This window comes from Carassius auratus, chromosome 46 (genome assembly GCF_003368295.1).
Source record: "Carassius auratus strain Wakin chromosome 46, ASM336829v1, whole genome shotgun sequence".
NCBI lineage: Eukaryota > Metazoa > Chordata > Actinopteri > Cypriniformes > Cyprinidae > Carassius > Carassius auratus.
Genome location: NC_039288.1, coordinates 1,070,271 through 1,087,320, shown reverse-complemented (window position 1 = coordinate 1,087,320; position 17,050 = coordinate 1,070,271). Strand labels below are relative to the sequence as shown.

Sequence of the window (17,050 nt, the reverse complement as noted above, 5' to 3'; positions counted from 1 at the left end):
TGAGTGGGAGGAGAGAAGTGAGAGGCTTTAGGGACAGATGGAGTCAGTGGGAGGAAGTCTGAGAGAAACAGAGAGTCAGGAGCAGATACTGGACAGGGCAGGACTGGTCAGACGCTGTTATTGATCCCCACTGCTTCAGAAAATGTGCACGTACAACGCTAACTCCATCAAGGAAGAACTGTATAAACTTGTTAAATCATCCAAACCAAAAACATGTAGACCATCTAAGCTACTAAAAGAGGTGCTTCCAGAAGTCATAGATCCCCTTCTGAATATCATTTATTCATACTCTAATAAAAAAAAAAAAAACACAATTTGATCCTGGAGAATAAGTTAATAACAGACCGATCTCAAATCTTCCATCCATTGTCATGTATTTAACATTTTTTGAAACTACAAGATTTGTTATGATGTTAATTTAGTAAATTTAAAATATATTAACTTTAAATGCGATATTTAATTATACTCTACAGTGAATATTCTAATTAAGTACTTTATGTCTGCTTTAATATGTCAACACACACATCAAAATAAGTGTACTTTACAACGAAAGATTGAAACGGAATGATTTAAAAGCTTTTAATTTGACATTGCTTTAAGTGCACTTTTTAAAAGTGCATTAAGAGATTAATGGAAGTGTCTCTCGAAGTAAACTCAAGTGGCCTTTAGTTCATTCATATCATCTGCAAGTACAGTTTAAAAAAAAAAAAAGCTTTTGAGATTTGAGGCAAACTACAAGTGCACATTAAAAACAATTAAGCGCACTTCTTTCCTCACGTTTTTGTCTTGAAAATCTTGCATAGTTGTCTATTTTATTTTTACCACCACAGTTTCAGAGTGTGTATCATGAATCAAAAAACAACAAAACAAAAAAATAACAAAATAAAATACAAAAAAAGCTAATGTTTCTAAAGGTCAATAATTCTGATCTCTCATTGCACAAATCCTTTAGAGAAATGATTCACACAGACAAACAGAGAAGAGAGCCAATGCAGAAGAACTCAAGGGAAACATGTTCATGTAATAAACAGGACTTCAATTGTTTCATGTCTTGTTGCATAACCACGTGGCTGACAGTGTTAGCAAGGTTTGTTTTTACAAAGACTGTGGTGTGACTGTGACGTTATGAAGTAATAAAAGAGCTGCTACCTGAGGAGACCCGTCAGAGCCGCTCTCCCTCGTCTTCCTCGCCAGCCTCTTCTTCTTCTTATGCAGCGGTTTGGATTCCAGGATCATCTCCTCCAGCTCAAATGTGGGGTCACAGTTTAGTCGACGCCTCTGCCATCATACAAACACTCATTTACATCACGCATGTCTTCACATTAGTTATGCACAGATTGAAAAATATATTCGAGCAAGTGGCTATAATAGTGCCAGGGCTACTCCGATCTCAGAACATTTTTACAGTGCATTTGAAACAGCATAAGTAATTCTTGTGGGTAATCTGAATAGAGAACAATTACCACAAGCAAACAGAAATGTGCAAAGATAACCTCAACAAAATGCTTCTAAAATGTGTTTTTGTAGTGTTTCATTGATGGACACTTCTCTTCCGAGATTCAAGGCATGAAAACCTCTCATCACCATAAGATCAATCACCATAAATCTGCTCGAGGTTTGCAGAGTGTAACCTAAATTAAACCAGCCGCATCTGCAAACATGTTCTGGTTCTGTAACCCGAACATAGAGAAAACCATCAATATGTATGGTTTTGTAATTGTCTTTATTATCATGAACCCCTGACGTTTCGATATTTTTACAAAGAGTCATTCACCCAAAAAAATGAAAGTTCTGAACACAAAAGAAGATGTTTTCATGAATGTTGAGAACCAAACAATCATTTTTTCCAAAATAATATGGAAGTCAATGGCTACCAGCAACCAGGATTTTTCAAAACATCTTCTTTTGTGTTCAACTGAAGGAAGAAACTCATACAGGTTTGGAAGCAGTTTAAATCCTTCATATCTGGAACGTCTGCAGGTGCATGTGTGTGTGTGTGTGTGTGTGTGTGTTATAAACTCACATTAGGGAGGAAGCCAGGTGGGGTTTGTTTGCTGAGCACAGCATCCCAGTTGACATCAGAGAGGTATTCCAGGTTCTGGAGCTCCGAGAGACTGGAAATCCTCTTCTGAGCATTGACACACAGCAGCTGACCACAGAAGCAGACACACTGCATGTTTCATACGGTACGAGATGTAACTGGGATTATCCAGTGAATAAAGCATGACTAGAGCACCATTTGTGTGATCAATGCTACCTTTGGTAAGAGTGATCTGATCCCTGTAGACCAGGCCGCAGGGTAACAGGGGTGCGCTATGTGGAAAGTGTGCAGGATCTCATTGGCTGGTGTGTTGGTGCGCATGATGTACGGCCTCTACGGAGGTCAAACCCACAGTCAATGAAACATCTATTTCTTCTTCAGTTTGATTCTCAGCAGTACTTGATGAGGCTAATAGGGTTGGTGTATGTCTTACTGCATGTATGGCTCACGTCATTCTTGCACTAATACTGACCTCAGATCAGATGTTTGAGAGAGAGCCTCACCTGTCCACGGAGAAGCTCATACGCAGTGATCCCTAAAGACCACCAGTCCACTGCGAACGAGTAACCCGGGTGGGTTCCCTCGAACGACTGGAACAGCTCTGGAGCTGCAACAACATATGCTTTCATCATTATTATTCTAATAAAAGTACTGTTATTTGTACAGCCCACTTGTTTAAAAGAAATCAGCATGGAACAGTGCTGAAAACAATGCTAATTCAATGCTAATTCAATGCTACTTTCTGGTCTTTTTTCTATCTGTGGTTCCGTGTTGCTCTAAGCTCCTTATTCTCAGTCAGTAAATGATAGCATTATCATCTAGCTAAATGCATTATTAATTGAGTCAATGACATGCATATAATTTACACAAAAGCACACAGTAATACCAGTGAACTGCTGTGAAATTACTGGAAAGGACTTTACCGGTAAATACAAAAATACATTAAATTTTTTCCCCTTAAAACATGATTTGGTTCACTGACTTCTAATACAGTTGAATCGCTTCTGTAAAATAGCTGTATAATAGTTAATGACAAGGTAAAAATCACACAGATAAAGCATAACTAGAAGCTTCTCAGTGTTATAGAGAAGTATGAAAGCTCTCACCCATGTACGGTTTTGTCCCCGCAATAGATGTGGCTTTTAAGTCTTCCTTCACAATAGCAGCAATGTTAAAATCTGTCAGGTGAGCATGACCTGCAAAGAAGAGATGCACGCTCAATAAAACCATATAATGTAGACAACTGTATTTAACATGAGGCTACAAGATATAAACACAAATATAAGCAAATAAAAAAGTCTTTTAGTTAAATGAAAGTGGTTACACTGAGATCGATGGTCTCATGCTCATTGCATCCCAATTTGCATACTGGCAAGCATTTGTTTTGCTGGTGATGGGAAAGTGCACGCTGCTGAAAGCATGGGACACGCTACTATATCATGAAATCAATGCCTCTTGATACCTGCAAGGTCTTTAATATCTGGAGAAAGCTATCTGTTAGCATGCCCATTCATCTCATTGGCATCTGCTCAGTTGGAGCAGGACTGGAAGTATGTGACCTTCATGATGTCATCTTGTTTGCATCTGATTTTCTTTTTTGAGGCAAGCACCTCAGCTCTGGAACTTACTCTGGAGCCGCAGGAAATGATGCACTGACAACACCGAACAATGTGCACAGTCCCGACACTTTTATCTATCTGGAGTCATAAGCATAAATCATTTCCATGCTTTTAAGAGGCATCAAAACACAAAACAAGAAGTCAATGCCAATGCCACCTAAAGTAAGTACTATAACATAATGAAATCTTTTGGCAATGTTATAGCAGAGTTGCAGCATCTACCAAATGGGCTCATTTTTTAAGACTTGACACGATAGAAGAAGCATTTAGGTAAATTCATTATTTTATTTTAATGAAATGCATTGCCATCGGGTCAGTGTCACACCACTGTGATGCATTGTGCAAGACCCTAGAATTAAAGTCTTTAATACATCAAGAGAATACAGAAGAGATAACCAAGAGTTTAACAACACCAACACCAAACCAAGAACAGAATGAGCTGAGGGCTTAAACACACACAGGGAATAATCAACGTAACAGAGTAGATGTCTAACTCTATCAGAAACCATTATAACATACAATGATATGAGAACTCAGGCAATTATTAAGTGTATTCACATGCACTTTCTAAAATGTATTGTGCTCAATAAGTTGTCAACACGTGTGTGTGGTCATGTAAATGAGTTAAACCATTTTCCTTTGACAGCGTTAGTCCATAAATGGCTTAAGAATAAACTGATCAACATCACTAGGTTTTTACCAAAATCTAAGAATGTACCACTTAATGAGAGAAAAAGCTTTAATGTCGTTTCTAAAAAAAGGTTTACATTTCTACATCCTGGACCCAACTTTGATTCATATGTTGAAAAACTGTGGTGGCTAATTTGGCATCACATTACAAACAGTGCTCCTCCTTCTATTACGATACATTCAGTCCAAAACAGAAGCTTTGACTCACAGTATAAATGCTGAAACATCACCTTCCAAAATCTATTCGAGCCTGATAAAACAGTTTGTTAGATTTGATTTGTGAGGCAGTTCCTCTACTCATTCCTGGTAATGACACTGAAGAAATAACAGTGACCGGAGCGCGAAAGCCAAAGTCAGCCGTTCACCTTGATGAAGATCTGCCATCGTCGCAGGGCACGAGGGAACCGGAGCAGATGCGACACACAGAAGGAAGGGGGTATACGGGGTTCAGTTTCTCTAAGTGTGTGCATATATGCCCCTAAAGCACAGACAGAGTAGATGCTGTGAATGTGTGCGGTGCTGATATGAATGTAAAACACCTTCATGCAGCAGCTGCATTGTTTACACACCGACAATGGACATCGGTGATAAAGAGAAGATGAAAGAGTTTCCTGCAGAGAAACAATCTCATTTGTATTCATAGCAATTCCGCTGCGGTCTTTTGTTTTTAAAGGGGACATGAATTAAGAAGTCAAGTTAAAATGTTGTTTTAACATACCATTAGAGGTCACTGTGGTGCAAAAACATCCTGTGAGTTCTGATACCAAGACCAAGCTGCCAAAACAGTTCAAAGTTTTGGGAAAAGTTACTTTTAATAGTAATGTATTACAATATTGTGTTACTCCCTTAAAAAAGTAACTTAATGTGTTACTTTTTATGGAAAGTACTGTATTCCGTTACTTTTGTGCTACTTTTTCTCATCTTTCCCTTCCAAACACTGACTTTTTGATTTTCTAGAATAAAAGTTTTTTTTTTCTTTTCCTTTTTTTATTTTAAGTAGATGCTCTGTTCCTTATTTTTGATGCATTGCATGTCAGGATGCAAAAATATTATAAATAATATAACAAAATATTATGGAGGCCATGAAATTTTGGTGAAAATCATACAAAATGCTCTTTTCAAAAACGCTGACAAGGAAAGAGTTGATATAAAAAGTTATATTTTTGGCAAAAGTAAAAGCCCTTACACACCAGACTAAAGTACATGTAAATTCACATCTGTACAGTAGAGGGCGCAGCTCAAGCAAACCCTTGAGCTGTGCCGCCATTCAGGATCACATGAAGAAAAAGTTCAACACTCTTCAGATTTATATATATATATATATATATATATATATATATATATATATATATATATATATATATATATAATTTATAAAATGGGATTAAATACATGAACGATATTTGTATTATTTAACATATTTAATTATTGCAGGTTTTTTCAAATTCTGAATTTGACTGTTCTAGTACACCCTCAAAACAAAATTAAGACTTTGTAAAAGAACATAATAGGACCCCTTTAATAGTGATAAATGGACCTTAAAGGTGCCGTAGAATACAAATATAACTTTTATAAGGTGTTTGAACACAGTTGTGTTGCTGCAGTGTGTGAAAACAACCAGCCTATAATGGTAAAAATCCACTCAGTCATTGTTCTATAATCCTAATAAATCATAAGTCGTCTCTCCACACTAGCAGTTCCAGAGATCTGACTATTTGTGACGCTCTCTGCTCTATTAGCACACGCACAGCTCTGAGTGAGAGGCAGCAGTCCATCATTACTGTTCTCTTGCTGCAGCCGCTGGAGACACAATGTCAGTGCCACAGAGCCATTAAAAGTGCCATGTGTTGGGATGCACCAACGAACAAACAGTAGGAGTCTCCATAGACCGCTGAGGACACAGTGGTTAACTTTCATTTCTCTAAAGAAATGTCCCTATACATTGTGCTAATATTTTACACCGGACTGCTTCAAAAATGAGGGTCAGTTCAGCGCTGGAGTTAAAAGAGGGATCAATACCAACGCTTCGAGCTCAAACATCCAAACTCCAGACAAAGTAAGCATCACGCATCATGTTTTGTTTTCTAAAAGAGCTTCTTGGCTGTCTGTAAGGCTAATGTTGCTAAAGCTACCATTGTCTTTGCCTGTTTCACTAATGATGCCTTCACGCGCTACAAGAATAATCATAAATATGAATGTGGTAGTTAAAAATTGCATTTGGAAGCAATGTGAGGATCAGTAACATGGTCACCACCAGTTAAACTATAACACACGAGCTAAACTATAAACTATAGCCTGCGAGCATGAGCTATTGAAGCTCTGCAATCGTCTGGAAAGGGAGGCGGGAACACCAGTTCATTTTCATTTAAAGGAGACAAACACACAAAAAAAACTGCACATTTTGCCTCATACCCTAAAAGTGGCAGTTTCAACAAGCTATTAAAAAATATATGTGGTTTTGAGAAAAAAACTCCACATACATACTCTGTGGCCTAATGGTTGCAGAGCTGGACTAGTTACCAGAAGGTCGCTGGTTTGAGTTTCGGTGCTGGCAGGAGTTGTAGGTGGAGGGAGTGAATGAACAATGCTCTCTTCCTCCCTCAATACTCATGGCTAGTGTCCCTGAGCAAGGCACTGAACACCCAGTTGCTCCCCGGGCGCTGGATCTATAGCTGCCCACTGCTCCGTGTGTGTGTGTGTGTGTGTGTGTGTGTGTGTGTGTGTGTGTGTGTGTGTGTGTGCTCGTGTGCTCACTGCTCCGGGTGTGTGTTCACGGTGTGTGTGTGTGCTCACTGCTCCGGGTGTGTGTTCATGGTGTGTTCACTTCTCACTGCTGTGTGTGTGCACTTGGATGGGTTAAATGCAGAGCACCAATTCTGAGTATGGGTCACCACACTTGGCAAATGTCATGACTTTCACTTTCATTTAAAGTGTGTCACAGTCAGCAGCTGGTATGCCCTTGATAGCCACCAGAGGGCACTATTCTGAACTATTGATTATTTACATTGGACTCCAACTCCCATAACACTTTGCCTGAACTATTAAGTCTCATTTCCTTCAGCTGTGTGTGATTTATCATTTAGCTCAGCTGAGTATATATACTGGGATGACTGAAATTTGGGTTGCAGAAGAATTACTCTGCGTTTTCTGGTTTTTGCACCTTGTAATGCTTTTTTTTTTTTTTTTTTGGCTTTTGTTTCATGTTTGTCACGACTGTGGATTACTTTATTAAATGCTGCACTTGATCTTCCATAGAGTTTGCGAGCGTTTCATGACTTTTTTTTTTTTTTTTACTTTTAAACAGAACATTATTGTGACCTCTCCCCATTTTTATTTACAGATATCGGGTTCTGGTTGCACAAGCGCAGGTCTCAAGACACACTTCTTTAACTTTCTCTCACGCGTGAGAATGCAGAGTGTTTTTCTGTGCGTCTGAGTGCTCTTGGTTCCTGCAGAAGGGACAATGGAGGTAATGTACCTCTTGTTCCTCAGGGAATAAAACCCTAACTGTCCAGCGAGCTGTGGAGAACACCTCCTCTAAACGTGAGGCCTGCAGGAGTCAGCACTTTCAAGACACCCTCCAGGGGTTAAAAACAGCACTGTCAGACTTTCAGTCAAAAGCAAATGGATGTTTTGGCATGGGCTTCATCAGCACTTAAAGGGACAGTTTTCTAGAAATAAAAATTCTGTAATTTATTAACCCTCAGGTATTAACAAACCCGTGTGTTTTTTTTTGGTGGGGGGTTAGTATGCTACAAGGTAGTCAGATGGTAATATCTTGGTATTTTAGCATTATATCAAATCATTACATGATTCTCCTAAGGCAATGCAACTTCAAATTGGCCGAGTTCTCGTTAAAGTCAAGTCAATGTGCAAAAAAGATGATATTACTATGGTACCATGTCCAAAAATTACAGTATTATCAGTATATTGATGTAGTTTTAAATGCTGCCAGTGTACTTTGTTTAAGATCCTGAGGTTATTTCGCATATCAATACACAAGCAAGATGTACAAGCGTTTTTATCAATCATTTTCATCTTTTTGCATCATTAGGTAACCAAATAACTCCATATTTCACAAAGATACCACATCCACAAACTCACTGAAGCATATAAATACAGCTTTTAGGAGACATCGCTCCAGTATGATGTGTATATGTATTCTTTTGCAGCACAAGCATAAATATATTCTGCCATGGGATAGCAGTAAAAACTAAATATGTGTGCATTGCAAAGACAAAAGCTGAAAAGTTGATTAAAGTTGTATATGCTCATCCTAATAGAGGATACAATCTAGGAAATTACATTATTGTGTTAAAGAACTGATTAGATATTTCAAAAGACTTTAAAACTCAATGCATTGTGTGTTTTATTTCAGTGATATTGAATTTAAGCCAATCGTTGGCCTGCAGTCCACAGCAATCCATTCAGTCGAGTTTGTAAATCTCTTCTATCTGCACTATTTTTAATTGTTGGTTCATGTACACAAGTATATATTTACAGACTTAAATCAACCCACAGAAACAAAATACTCACTGAATATTGGATTTACTCAGAACGAGTGTGAAATGGAAAGGCATTATATGGGTCATAAAAGTCTGTCAAAGCCATAAGAAGTGTTTAGTGCTGTCTGGTGAAAAAAAAAATTCACAATCTGTATCTGAATCAACTGCTCTGAGACTACAGACATTAATCTCTACAGACAGAAGCAACCTAGATCAAAATAGAAAACCCCTCTGATGTTCTCGAGCACAGGAACAGATGTCCACCTGAGGCACATTAAAGGACAAATATGGTACGCTCTTAATAATCAAGCCTCCAAGACAGGCTTATCACAGCAATGTCATAGAATAACCACAGATTCCAGAGAGAACCTGGCAGTTCTTACCCTCTGGGCCTCTTCACTTTTGGGTCAAACTTGGTACTTTCATAGGCAAGAGTGACAGAAGCCTTCAAATGTATGGATATAAAAAGTCACCAAGACACCATCTGATGACGCTACTTTTTTTTTTTTTTTTTTTTTTTTTTTAAATGTTTCATTTTTTCAGTCAAAAGTGACCGAAGAGGCCCAGAGTGTTTTTTCTTAGTGTAAATGTAAACAACTATTTTCCACTATACAGAAGCTTTTGTGGATTGGAAAGTTTACATTTACATTTACATTTACATTTATTCATTTAGCAGACGCTTTTATCCAAAGCGACTTACAGATGAAGACAGTGGAAGCAATCAAAAACAACAAAAAGAGCAACTAGATAAAAAAGTTCGTCAAGACAAACTTTAAGTTGGCTTGAGAAAGCCTGACCAGAAAGTCTGAAAAAGTTTGAAAAGTTTGAAAAGTTTGAAAAGATTGAAAAGTTTAAGTTTAAAAAGTTTTAAGTTTGATGGTTTTCAGTCTGAGATAGATAGATAGATAGATAGATAGACACAGTCAGAAGATAGATAGATAGCTAGATAGATATATAGATAGATAGAGAGATAGATAGATAGATAGATAGATAGATAGATAGATGATAGATAGATAGATAGATAGATAGATAGATAGATAGATAGATAGATAGATAGATAGATAGACAGTCAGAAGATAGATAGATAGTTAGATAGATATATAGGTAGATAGATAGTTTGAAAATGTGAAAAGTTTAAAAAGTTTAAAAAGATTTGTTTAAGAAGTATAAAAATGACAGTGATTAACATATTGTTAGCATTACAAGCAAGTGACTATCATGTGACAAGCATGTACTTAGCATGATTAGCAAGGTATCTAGCATGTCGCTAGCATAATTAGCAAGTGACTAGCCATGTCGTTAGCATGATTAGCAAGTTACTAGCATGTCGCTAGCATGATTAGCAAGTTACTAGCATGTCGCTAGCATGATTAGCAAGTTACTAGCATGTCGCTAGCATGATTAGCAAGTTACTAGCATGTCGCTAGCATGATGTTAACATGATTAGCATGTTTCTAACATGCGACTAGCATGTTGCTAACATGATTTTAACATGATTAGCATGCGACTAGCATGTTGCTAGCATTATTTTAGCATGATTAGCATGTTGCTAGCATGATTTTAGCATGATTAGCATGTTGCTAGCATGATTTTAGCATGATTAGCATGTTGCTAGCATGATTTTAGCATGATTAGCATGCGACTAGCATGTTGGTAGCATGATTTTAGCATGATTAGCATGTTGCTAGCATGATTTTAGCATGATTAGCAGGCGACTAGCATTTTGCTAGCATGATTTTAGCATGATTAGCATGTTGCTAGCATGATTTTAGCATGATTAGCATGCGACTAGCATGTTGCTAGCATGATTTTAGCATGATTAGCATGTTGCTAGCATGATTTTAGCATGATTAGCATGTTGCTAGCATGATTTTAGCATGATTAGCATGCGACTAGCATGTTGCTAGCATGATTTTTAGCATGACTAGCATGTTGCTAGCATGATTTTAGCATGATTAGCATGCGACTAGCATGTTGCTAGCATGATTTTAGCATGATTAGCATGTTGCTAGCATGATTTTAGCATGATTAGCATGTTGCTAGCATGATTTTAGCATGATTAGCATGCGACTAGCATGTTGCTAGCATGATTTTTAGCATGACTAGCATGTTGCTAGCATGATTTTAGCATGATTAGCATGCGACTAGCATGTTGCTAGCATGATTTTAGCATGATTAGCATGTTGCTAGCATGATTTTAGCATGATTAGCATGTTGCTAGCATGATTTTAGCATGATTAGCATGCGACTAGCATGTTGCTAGCATGATTTTTGCATGATTAGCATGTTGCTAGCATGATTTTAGCATGATTAGCATGCGACTAGCATGTTGCTAGCATGATTTTTAGCATGACTAGCACGTTGCTAGCATGATTTTAGCATGACTAGCATGCGACTAGCATATTGCTAGCATGATTTTAGCATTATTAGCATGTTGCTAGCATGATTTTAGCATGATTAGCATGCGACTAGCATGTTGCTAGCATGATTTTAGCATGATTAGCATGTTGCTAGCATGATTTTAGCATGATTAGCATGTTGCTAGCATGATTTTAGCATGATTAGCATGCGACTAGCATGTTGCTAGCATGATTTTTAGCATGACTAGCATGTTGTTAGGATAGATAGATAGATAGATAGATAAGTTTGAATAGATAGATAGATAGATAGATAGATGAGTTTGAATATAGATAGATAGATAGATGAGTTTGAATATAGATAGATAGATAGATGAGTTTGAATATAGATAGATAGATAGATAGATAGATAGATAGATAGATAGATAGATAGATAGATAGATAGATAGATAGATAGATAGATAGATGAGTTTGATAGATAGATAGATAGATAGATAGATAGATAGATAGATAGATAGATAGATAGATAGATAGATAGATAGATAGATAGATAGATAGATAGATGTTTGATGATAGATTGATAGATAGATAGATTAGTTTTAATATAGATAGATAAGTTTGATAGATAGATAGATAGATAGATAGATAGATAGATAGATAGATAGATAGATAGATAGATAGATAGATAGATAGATTAGTTTTAATATAGATAGATAGATGAGTTTGAATATAGATAGATAGATAGATAGATGAGTTTGATTATAGATAGATGAGTTTGATTATAGATAGATAGATAGATTAGTTTTAATATAGATAGATGAGTTTGATAGATAGATAGATAGATAGATAGAGTTTGAATATAGATAGATAGATGAGTTTGAATGAGTTTGAATGGGTTAGTAATAGTACATAGGTTAGTCTGATTGAGTCTAATGGGCTTCAGTGTGTTTAGATTTGAATTTTTGACAGTTGGAGTTCACGGAATGTTCAGATGAGCAGAGGCTTTTCAATGCAAGTCTATGGGATTTTTATGATTTTTAATCTTCAGTTTTATGAAAAGTATAAGTCCGATCAGTTAGAAAAGATATAGCACACCCGGCGAGATTAGTCTGAAGAGCTGGTCCGAGTTTGGAGTCTGTAGAGTTAAAGCTCTAGGAGGAGTTAGAGTTGATAATTTAGTCTAAGAAGAATAATAATAATAACTAGATAAAAAAGTTCGTCAAGACAAACTTTAAGTTGGCTTGAGAAAGCCTGACCAGAAAGTCTGAAAAGTTTGAAAAGTTTGAAAAGTTTAAAAAGTTTAAAAAGTTTTAAGTTTGACGGTTTTCAGTCTGAGATAGATAGATAGATAGAGTTTGAAGATAGATAGATAGATAGATAGAGTTTGAATATAGATAGATAGATAGATAAAGTTTGAAGATAGATAGGTAGATAGATAGAGTTTGAAGATAGTGTTTGAAGATAGATAGATAGATAGATAGATAGATAGATAGATTAGTTTTAATATAGATGGATAGAGATAAACATCTAACATTACCATGTTGCTAGCATGATTTTAGCATGATTAGCATGCGACTAGCGACTAGCATGTTGCTAGCATGATTTTAGCATGATTAGCATGCGAATAGCGACTAGCATGTTGCTAGCATGATTTTAGCATGATTAGCATGCGACTAACATGTTGCTAGCATGATTTTAGCATGATTAGCATGCGACTAGCATGTTGCTAGCATGATTTTAGCATGATTAGCATGTTGCTAGCATGATTTTAGCATGATTAGCATGTTGCTAGCATGTTGCTAGCATGTTGCTAGCATGATTTTAGCATGATTAACATGTTGCTAGCATGATTTTAGCATGATTAGCATGCGACTAGCATGTTGCTAGCATGATTTTACCATGATTAGCATGCGACTGACATGTTGCTAGCATGATTTTAGCATGATTAGCATGTTGCTAGCATGATTTTAGCATGATTAGCATGTTGCTAGCATGATTTTAGCATGATTAGCATGTTGCTAGCATGATTTTAGCATTATTAGCATGCGACTAGCATGTTGCTAGCATGATTTTAGCATGATTAGCATGTTGCTAGCATGATTTTAGCATGATTAGCATGTGACTAGCATGTTGCTAGCATGATTTTAGCATGATTAGCATGTGACTAGCATGTTGCTAGCATGATTTTAGCATGATTAGCATGTTGCTAGCATGATTTTAGCATGATTAGCATGCGACTAGCATGTTGCTAGCTTGATTTTAGCATGATTAGCATGTTGCTAGCATGATTTTAGCATGATTAGCATGTTGCTAGCATGATTTTAGCATGATTAGCATGCGACTAGCATGTTGCTAGCATGATTTTAGCATGATTAGCATGTTGCTAGCATGATTTTAGCATGATTAGCAGGCGACTAGCATTTTGCTAGCATGATTTTAGCATGATTAGCATGTTGCTAGCATGATTTTAGCATGATTAGCATGCGACTAGCATGTTGCTAGCATGATTTTAGCATGATTAGCATGTTGCTAGCATGATTTTAGCATGATTAGCATGCGACTAGCATGTTGCTAGCATGATTTTAGCATGATTAGCATGTTGCTAGCATGATTTTAGCATGATTTTAGCATGATTAGCATGCGACTAGCATGTTGCTAGCATGATTTTTAGCATGACTAGCATGTTGTTAGGATAGATAGATAGATAGATAGATAGATAGATAGATAGATAGATAGATAGATAGATAGATAGATAGATAGATAGATAGATAGATAGATAAGTTTGAATAGATAGATAGATAGATAGATGAGTTTGAATATAGATAGATAGATAGATAGATGAGTTTGAATATAGATAGATAGATAGATAGATGAGTTTGAATATAGATAGATAGATAGATAGATAGATAGATAGATAGATAGATAGATAGATAGATGAGTTTGATGATAGATAGATAGATAGATAGATAGATAGATAGATAGATAGATAGATAGATAGATAGATAGATAGATAGATTAGTTTTAATATAGATAGATAAGTTTGATAGATAGATAGATAGATAGATAGATAGATAGATAGATAGATAGATAGATAGATAGATAGATAGATAGATAGATAGATAGATATAGTTTTAATATAGATAGATAGATGAGTTTGAATATAGATAGATAGATAGATAGATGAGTTTGATTATAGATAGATGAGTTTGATTATAGATAGATAGATAGATTAGTTTTAATATAGATAGATGAGTTTGATAGATAGATAGATAGATAGATAGATAGAGTTTGAATATAGATAGATAGATGAGTTTGAATGAGTTTGAATGGGTTAGTAATAGTACATAGGTTAGTCTGATTGAGTCTAATGGGCTTCAGTGTGTTTAGATTTGAATTTTTGACAGTTGGAGTTCACGGAATGTTCAGATGAGCAGAGGCTTTTCAATGCAAGTCTATGGGATTTTTATGATTTTTAATCTTCAGTTTTATGAAAAGTATAAGTCCGATCAGTTAGAAAAGATATAGCACACCCGGCGAGATTAGTCTGAAGAGCTGGTCCGAGTTTGGAGTCTGTAGAGTTAAAGCTCTAGGAGGAGTTAGAGTTGATAATTTAGTCTAAGAATAATAATAATAACTAGATAAAAAAGTTCGTCAAGACAAACTTTAAGTTGGCTTGAGAAAGCCTGACCAGAAAGTCTGAAAAAGTTTGAAAAGTTTGAAAAGTTTGAAAAGTTTGAAAAGTTTGAAAAGATTGAAAAGTTTAAGTTTAAAAAGTTTTAAGTTTGATGGTTTTCAATCTGAGATAGATAGATAGATAGATAGATAGATAGATAGATAGATAGATAGATAGACAGATAGACAGATAGATAGATAGATAGACACAGTCAGAAGATAGATAGCTAGATAGATAGATAGATAGATAGATAGACAGATAGAGAGATAGATAGATAGATAGATAGATAGATAGATAGATATATAGATAGATAGATAGTTTGAAAATGTGAAAAGTTTAAAAAGTTTAAAAAGATTTAAGTTTAAGAAGTATAAAAATGACAGTGATTAACATATTGTTAGCATTACAAGCAAGTGACTATCATGTGACAAGCATGTACTTAGCATGATTAGCAAGGTATCTAGCATGTCGCTAGCATAATTAGCAAGTGACTAGCCATGTCGTTAGCATGATTAGCAAGTTACTAGCATGTCGCTAGCATGATTAGCAAGTTACTAGCATGTCGCTAGCATGATGTTAACATGATTAGCATGTTTCTAGCATGCGACTAGCATGTTGCTAACATGATTTTAACATGATTAGCATGCGACTAGCATGTTGCTAGCATGATTTTAGCATGATTAGCAAGTTGCTAGCATGATTTTAGCATGATTAGCATGCGACTAGCATGATGCTAGCATGATTTTAGCATGATTAGCATGTTGCTAGCATGATTTTAGCATGATTAGCAGGCGACTAGCATGTTGCTAGCATGATTTTAGCATGATTAGCATGTTGCTAGCATGATTTTAGCATGATTAGCATGCGACTAGCATGTTGTTAACATGATTTTTAGCATGATTAGCATGTTGCTAGCATGTCTCTAGCATGATTAGCATGCGACTAGCAAATTGCTAGCATGATTTTAGCATGATTAGCATGTTGCTAGCATGATTTTAGCATGATTAGCATGCGACTAGCATGTTGCTAGCATGATTTTAGCATGATTAGCATGTTGCTAGCATGATTTTAGCATGATTAGCATGTTGCTAGCATGATTTTAGCATGATTAGCAGGCGACTAGCATGTTGCTAGCATGATTTTAGCATGATTAGCATGTTGCTAGCATGATTTTAGCATGATTAGCATGTTGCTAGCATGTTGCTAGCATGATTTTAGCATGATTAGCATGTTGCTAGCATGATTTTAGCATGATTAGCAGGCGACTAGCATGTTGCTAGCATGATTTTAGCATGATTAGCATGTTGCTAGCATGTCTCTAGCATGATTAGCATGCGACTAGCAAGTTGCTAGCATGATTTTAGCATGATTAGCATGTTGCTAGCATGTCTCTAGCATGATTAGCATGCGACTAGCAAGTTGCTAGCATGATTTTAGCATGATTAGCATGTTGCTAGCCTGATTTTAGCATGATTAGCATGTTGCTAGCATGTCGCTAGCATGATTTTAGCATGATTAGCATGCGACTAGCATGATGCTAGCATGATTTTAGCATGATTAGCATGTTGCTAGCATGATTTTAGCATGATTAGCAGGCGACTAGCATGTTGCTAGCATGATTTTAGCATGATTAGCATGTTGCTAGCATGATTTTAGCATGATTAGCATGCGACTAGCATGTTGTTAACATGATTTTTAGCATGATTAGCATGTTGCTAGCATGTCTCTAGCATGATTAGCATGCGACTAGCAAATTGCTAGCATGATTTTAGCATGATTAGCATGTTGCTAGCATGATTTTAGCATGATTAGCATGCGACTAGCATGTTGCTAGCATGATTTTAGCATGATTAGCATGTTGCTAGCATGATTTTAGCATGATTAGCATGTTGCTAGCATGATTTTAGCATGATTAGCAGGCGACTAGCATGTTGCTAGCATGATTTTAGCATGATTAGCATGTTGCTAGCATGATTTTAGCATGATTAGCATGCGACTAGCATGTTGCTAGCATGATTTTAGCATGATTAGCATGTTGCTAGCATGATTTTAGCATGATTAGCATGTTGCTAGCATGATTTTAGCATGATTAGCATGCGACTAGCATGTTGCTAGCATGATTTTTAGCATGACTAGCATGTTGTTAGGATAGATAGATAGATAGA

At 36.3% G+C, this 17,050-nt stretch overlaps 1 protein-coding gene across 1 annotated transcript in view; it reads right to left on the bottom strand.

Moving 5' to 3' along the window:
• stk32a (serine/threonine kinase 32A) overlaps nt 1-17,050 on the bottom strand; it is a 66,400-nt gene that overhangs the window by 5,895 nt on the left and 43,455 nt on the right. Inside the window, exons 7-11 of the mRNA XM_026234168.1 lie at nt 3,148-3,237; nt 2,545-2,648; nt 2,258-2,374; nt 2,024-2,149; nt 1,150-1,278 (exon numbers count right to left, since the gene is read on the bottom strand). Of these exons, the coding sequence (XP_026089953.1) occupies nt 1,150-1,278; nt 2,024-2,149; nt 2,258-2,374; nt 2,545-2,648; nt 3,148-3,237 (566 nt within the window). The remainder of the gene's footprint in view (nt 1-1,149; nt 1,279-2,023; nt 2,150-2,257; nt 2,375-2,544; nt 2,649-3,147; nt 3,238-17,050) is intronic.